Source organism: Micromesistius poutassou (genome assembly GCF_964030765.1).
Source record: "Micromesistius poutassou genome assembly, chromosome: 15".
Lineage (NCBI taxonomy): Eukaryota > Metazoa > Chordata > Actinopteri > Gadiformes > Gadidae > Micromesistius > Micromesistius poutassou.
The window spans coordinates 8965916-8973415 of NC_140285.1; the positions used below are offsets into that span (position 1 = coordinate 8965916).

The window sequence follows — 7500 nt, forward strand, 5'->3', positions numbered from 1 at the left end:
ATTTGTACCATCAGCTGTTGGGTTTCTCAACAAACTATAGGTCATCTTCCATCCCTGCCCATCACAGCAATTTATATATATATATATATATATATATATATATATATATAGTGGACATGTGTATTTATGTGTTTTTATTTATTTATCATTCCATGTGTTTATGTGTTTTTGTGCGAATGTGTATGTGTTGGCTACCTGGTGTGAACCAAATTGCCCCCTGGGGACATTAAAGACATTTCAATTCAATTCAATTCAATTCAATACACACAAACACTGATTGTATTGCAAGACCACGAGGCCATCAAACCACCAAACATGGCCCTCTGCATCGCTACGAGGATGCATACATCAACTGCATTAAAACTCAGTGTTCCTCTTTTATAGGACTGGAATACAGGCCTCCGTCAAATTTCCAAATCCTTTTTAGATGCAAATTGCTTGCCATCTTCAACACCTGTCATGGTACCCTTTTAAACTATTGTTTCTATAGGCTGAGCGTGCAGATAGTGGAACCCTTTGAAGTTAAAATTATGGCGTTAAACGCATTCACGGGTGAGGTATCCGACGGCCCTGGGTTACATGTTCCTTTGATATGGGATTGCACTGGTAAGATGTAAGTGGTTCTCACCATGCCGAGCAGCCTGTTCTGTCTGTCTTTCTTTCTTTGTGCTGTGATTTTCAAATGGATTGATCTCAGATCTCAGATAATTAAGCTTTAATTTACACGTGTGTTCTGGAGCTTTAATCATTCATTCATTTCAAGCCTTCGTTCAACCGTCACACGCACACGCACACGCATTAATGGGAAGGCATCCAAACCACACCCCCTCAGAGAACCAAACTCATCTGCCTGCCATATCAAAGACCTCACCCCCCCGGCTCAAAGGAACCGCTCCGACGCCAAAGACGTCCGCCTCACCTACATCATGCATCCAGAAAGGCAGTGGTCGGAAGAGGATGGAGGGGGGAGAGGGAGAGGGGGGGAGAGATGAATGTACCACAAAAAACCTTTCACTGGAAAAAACTCTTTACAATGTGATGCGCTTTCCAGTGCTATCATCAACATCAAAGCTTGTGTCTTCAAACTGTCTGGGCTCAGATTTCCGTCTTCAGTCGTTTCTTGTTTCTCCCTTTGACCCTCCGCTCTCGTCTCCGAAGGCCAGAGATCCGTCCTGCTCTTCCGGGAGGTTATCTTATCATTACCGTGAGGCATCACTCACGCCGGCTGAGCAGAGGGCTGGAATCGGAGCGCACGCCCGACGTCCTCGGAGCCAAGACGTCTTGCTCAATCCCCTGATCCGGTCCCTCTCCGGTGGGCTGCTTCAAACTCCTTTCTGAGGCGAATCAACATCGCATCGTTTGGTCGAAGCTCAAGAATGCATTCCTTCAGAGCAGACATCTTGTTCTGCGTGTCTGCGGAACACGGCGGCCACACTCGTTTCCTCAGACCCTTAAAAAACGCCAGAGGGGCGCGAGGAGAGAGGGAGCGGAGGAGAGGGGTGCGATCCGCTGTTGGTGAGCAGCCTGAATAGGGGGGCTAGCGAGGGTGAGCAGGTTCTTGCATCCACAGATGCAAATCCAAGCTGGGAATATATGGGTCTATTAATCTTTTACATTTCTGAAGGCTGCCAACAACACTCACTGTGTGTGTGTGCGTGTGTGTGCGTGTGCGTGTGCGTGTGCGTGTGTGTGTGCGCGCGCGTGTGTGTGTGTGTGTGTTTGTGTTACATTGTTTCTTTCATGTAACATTCTTTCATTCTGTTTTTTATTTCTCTCTCCACTGGATATCTTTTGATTCAGCCTGCTCTGCCTCATTCACCGACACACACAGGCCGAACATGCAAACACACAGGCAGGCCACAGAGCACGCACACAGCCTCCGACGTGTCTATATATTACCTCAGTCATCTGGGGGTTAACTCCAGGTTAAGTAGTTGACCTCTAGGTTGAGTCTGCGAGAGGGGCAGAGGGATACTATTTCTATTGATAGACAACGGGTGAGAAAGGTCACACACACACACACACACACACACACACACACACCCACACACACACACACATATCTATACTCATTCCTTTTCCCCGTGTTTGAGAGAATGCTATCATTCCTGGTGCACTTATTTCTGTCAGGTAAGAGAGGTACACATAAGTATACTTACATTAACGTCCATGCCATCAGGCACCTAAAGAGTTCTTATTGGTAAGAACAATTCCAATCATTCCAATTGCAGGGATCCCAAATGAAACACATACTAATGCAACACACCTCTTCACATTCGGTTATACAAGTTGAAGTTCTTCAGTCTATAAAGATGTTGAGGGGGGTGAATCCAGGACGCTGGTTTCATTGTTAAGCCTTCAGGAGGTGTCGTGGGCCTAACTTAACGAAACATCTGTGAAAGAGGGTGCCCACTTGATAACCCCAATGATATTCTGCTTACTGCATACTGCTGTATTTACTGCTGTTAGTTGGGCTAGTTGTCTCGTGTTTTTCACCTTTGGTTGGTAGTTTAGTAGCCAGCGTGCTTAAAAGGTTGGTTTGGACAGGGGCTTCTGAATATGTGTTTTCCTTGGATTTTGGCACAAGGCATTATAACATCTGATCCTGTGTATTAAAGAAATACTGTATAAATAAATGCACATCCAAAATTTAATTGATTAGGGCACTGACTTAGTTGGAGTTTTGGCCATCCACTTTGTTCAGTAAAAAAGGAACCACGAGTCGTCCATCTGTTGATGGAATTTATGTGGAAAGACATACACTACCCCCCCCCCACACACACACACACACACACACACACACACACACACACACATGCTGATTAAATGGAAAAATGCCGTCAGTTGCAACAGTTGGTGTTACGCTGATACGTGTCACAACCATCACAAACACGTCTTTATCAAACTCCCAATCTATCTGTGTGTTTGATGCAATTATCCCTCGAAAAACAAAAGCAGGATGACGCATGAGTCCGTTTTAATGTCGTCTTGGCTGTAACGTTGCATATAATAGAAACGGGCTGGTTGGCAGTGGGATATGAACAGCATACTGTGACCTTAACTACACTGTTTGTTTTGTTAAACACGCGTAAGTGAAGGAACTCGGTTGGCTATTCCTGTTCCCTAGAAAAGTAATCCATTTTTTTTCCCCTACTTGTATGTATTTTCCATGCAATGCATCTGTAGCTAATCACCGTTTGAATAAAAACCTCGAAGAGAAACGGTACTTAAGGGCCTATGCGGAAATAGGGCTTAGATCTATTTTACGGACATGAGGAGGACCTTAGCAGAGGCCGATTGAATCCGTTGCCTCTGGAAAAGCTCTTGAAACGGTCCCTAGTGATGGCCCTGCAACAGCAAAAACTGGGAAGGTTTTTGGCGCAGCCGGTCAGCAGGCAAACCTGTTTCTAACTAGATTCAGGCACATCCGACTGGCTAGGGGTTTTCTTTGCACTGCCAGATCTCCAATTTATAAATTTTATTTTAAGCACCGTATCAAACATTTCATTTATACTTCATCGTCAATCTTGTTTGGGACAAGCCCAGGAGTAACTTTCTTTCGTCTGTGTTTCCAATTACTCATAAACCCCGCAGTGAGATATCACGAGACTCCGCCAAAGCCGAGATGAAAATTGGTTTGAAAACCAGCACGAAATGACCACACGAATCCCTCGTCAAAATCCAAAAGCTATTTTTGTTTTCCTGCAAGACCCCTGCATGTTGAGTGTCCGCGCATGTGTGTGTGTTTACCGTTAAACAAGTTCCTTCCACGGGTTTATAGGAGTACGTCTAATCTAGATGGAGTGTGTGACATCTGGCTGAGGTCGAGTGGTTTCGCCACTAGGCGGTCATAAAAAGAGAAACGCGCAAAAAAAAAGAAACAACATGTTGACATGAGTTTTCAGATGGGGCGGCTGCCTTACAGACCCCTTGTTCCTGGGGCCATCTGGGCTGGAGAGCGAGGCTTGGCAGCGGGGGACGAGATGACACGTCGATATATAACAATAGCCGTGTTCTGATGTAAGGGTCTGCCTGTGTGCGTTTGGCCGTCGGTGCAACGCACTAGTGCAAACATGCCAGCGCCTCACCTGCGGAGCTGCTGGGTTATGTGAGCAAATACAAGCAGATTACTTCCAACGTCTGCACCAGTGGGCGTGTGTCTGTGTGTGTGTGTGTGTGTGTGTGTGTGTGTGTGTGTGTGTGTGTGTGTGTGTGTGTGTGTGTGTGTGTGTGTGTGTGTGTGTGTGTGTGTGTGTGTGTGTGTGTGTGGGTGGGTGTGGGTGGGTATGCCTGTGTGTCTCTATGTCTGTCTATGTGTGTGTGTGTGTGTGTGTGTGTGTGTGTGTGTGTGTGTGTGTGTGTGTGTGTGTGTGTGTGTGTCTATGCGTGTGTGCGTGTGTGTGTGTGCCTGTGCCCGTGTTTAATACAAGTGGGTGGTCCGGGGCTGTGAAGACCGAAATCAGTGTTTAAAAGCGTGCTTCCAGCTTGTGACCTTGACAGTTCGACTTTGTTGGACAGAACTTTATTTATTTGGACGTCTTATACACACACACACCGAAATGACCATTAGGTGCTGTGTTTAATAAACAAACTGATTGGATTGCTTGTGTGTGTACGTGTGTGGTTCCCCCCTGGTTGTGATCCTCTTGGGGGAGGGGTAATTTACCTCAAGGACACACAGGGCACATATCGACACGCACACATCGCAAACCACCCCGGCACACATGAGGGCCGCACAAATGCTACGCATAAATACAAATATGCATATATATATATATATATATATGAGGGACACACACGCATGCGTAGCACACACACACACACACACACACACACACACACACACATGTGTTTACACACAGACTCACACACACACACACACACACACACACACACACACACACACACACACACTTAAAGACATCCAGACACACACACATGCAGAGACAGACCTGGACACACACAAATGCAGAGACAGACACAGACACACACACATGGGCAGACAGTCGCTGACACACTCGTGGCCACACACACTTCCAAATGTTCTTTAACATCATGCTGCCCTTGTTGACCCAATATGAGTCTCCTTCAATCCACTTTCTACTCACTCATGGAGCTCTTGGGGCTGGGTAGAGTTTCAGAGGGATGCGGGCCAATAGCAACCACATTTAAAGAGGAAGGAATATTGTTATTTGCATACTGCCCTAGGAGTAACCCTTAAGCAGGAACCCAGCGATGAAGTCATTTAAGCTCATATCCAGGAGAATAAAGTTTGTTCTTGTGAAAGATATCTTGACTTCATGCTTGTACTTCATTGGATTTAATTTCTTTATTTTGTTTTTGCCTGTTGTTCTTCTTTTACTTCCCTATCTACCCCCCCCCTCTCTCTCTCTCTCTCTCTCTCTCTCTCTCTCTCTCTCTCTCTCTCTCTCTCTCTCACTGCCCGTCTCTCTGCATCACTGTCTATGTCTCTCTCTCTCTGTCTCTCTCTCTCTCTCTCTCTCTCTCTCTCTCTCTCTCTCTCTCTCTCTCTCTCTCTCTGTCTCTCTCTTTCACTGCCCGTCTCTCTGCATCACTGTCTATGTCTCTCTCTCTCTGTCTCTCTCTCTCCCTCCCGCTCTCTCTCTCTGTCTCTCTCTCTCTCTCTCTCTCTCTCTCTCTCTCTCTCTCTCTCTCTCTCCTAGGCGTATCTCAGGGAACCAGCTGAGGTACATTTCCGGACACACTCTCCAGGGTCTCCACAACCTCAAAGTATTGTGAGTTTATCCTCATCCTTCTCTTCCCATAATCCTGCCGGCCTCGACCTTGGTCCCCCGGTGGGTTAGTTAGTTACTTTATGGATTTTCTTTTTGAGGGGGCAGGGCGGGGCGGGGTGAGGGAGCCGGGGTGCAGGGTGAACAAAATACACAGGCCACGCATCATTAACGGCAGTTAAAGTTTATGGGCTAAGGGAGAGACCTGGACCTGTAGATCCTTTACAGGCCCTGTTGCAGTTGTAACCACACACACACACGCACACACACACACACACACGCACACACACACACACACACACACACACAGACACACACACCCACACACACGTATGGCTACACATGCACATTGACATACAAACGCACACACACACACACACACACACACACACACACACACACACACACACACATGGGTACACATGCACGCACACACACGCACACACACAAGGACACACACACACATGGGTACACATGCACACACACACACACACACACACACACACACACACACACACACACACACACACACACACACACAAACAAACACACACATGCACAAACACAAACACACACAGACACACACACACACTCAGGTGTAATGAAGGGACCTCCCAGCTCCCACCGCCCACTGAGATTATAACAAGTGGCAGAAAAATCACTTAAAAAGCCATTAAAATCTGTTCTCTTAACATCACGTTTCACTCAGAGTGGATTTATGATCTACAGCCACACACTTGCCACCATGAACCCCCCCAAATAAACACACAAGGTGGAAAGGGAACCTATGAACAATATTTCCTTCCCTTAAATCAAGAATACAAGTAGTGTTGGAGGCATTGCCAAGTGGGCTTTGGACTTGGTGAAATAGGTTTTCATTATTCATAATTTCCTAGGTTACTCAATACCTCCTAAAACGTTGTTGAAGCCCTACACCAGAGAGAACACTTGGCTCATTATTCAAAGTGTGTCATCAGAATTGTAGCGAATACAAAAAGGCTAATGGACCCCGGTCCTGTTTCTACCGTGCGTTGTGAAACTCAAAATCGGACAGGGAGCCAACAACAGATACTGTTATTTATTGAGGAAAGCTATACTTAAGCCACAATCACAAGCCTCGTGCACCTATTAAATATGAATGTGCGGAATATGTAAATGAGTCTGACACACACACACACACACACACTGTGACCGGTGACTGGGGGTTCCTTCCTTTATATATTAGCTCTAGCTCCCTTGTGCAGAGATCAAATGTTTCATTTGACCTCGTCTCAGAAGTCCCCTTTGGGCGTAAAAAGGTTAGAATTCAAAGTATTCACGGTGTCTCCATCATCCCCCGCTGAGAATAACAGGAAGGAGAGCGTTTCAAAACCTGAGACTCCACTCTATTTGTTTAAATTCAAGTGCATTCACTCCGAGGTAAAGGGGTTCGGCGTGGAGACTGGACGTGGACTTGTGAAGCTGGTAATGGTGTGTCGGAAACATGAAGTCATCAAACTAAACGGTCAACAGTGTGAAAGATCATTCGTCACAGCCTAAACATTGTAATAGTTCCAAGTGTTCCTCGATAATGTCTGCTCTTTACTTCTCTGCTATCAAAACATTCCACTTGAGAAGCCATGTGATAAGTCCAATGTTGAGGGCCTTTTTTATAACGTATACGTCATTCCAGTAAGAGTTCTGTTGCGTTAAATACGAATCGATAGTGCAGTACAAACAGATGTGCAACAGCCTGAAGGAATAATGA

General features: G+C 46.0%; 1 protein-coding gene across 1 annotated transcript in view; it reads left to right on the forward strand.

Moving 5' to 3' along the window:
- lgr6 (leucine-rich repeat containing G protein-coupled receptor 6) overlaps positions 1-7500 on the forward strand; it is a gene marked incomplete at its 5' end in the record, with an annotated part of 27333 nt that overhangs the window by 2909 nt on the left and 16924 nt on the right. Inside the window, one exon of the mRNA XM_084479821.1 lies at positions 5685-5756. Coding sequence (XP_084335947.1) covers positions 5685-5756 — 72 coding nt within the window. The remainder of the gene's footprint in view (positions 1-5684; positions 5757-7500) is intronic.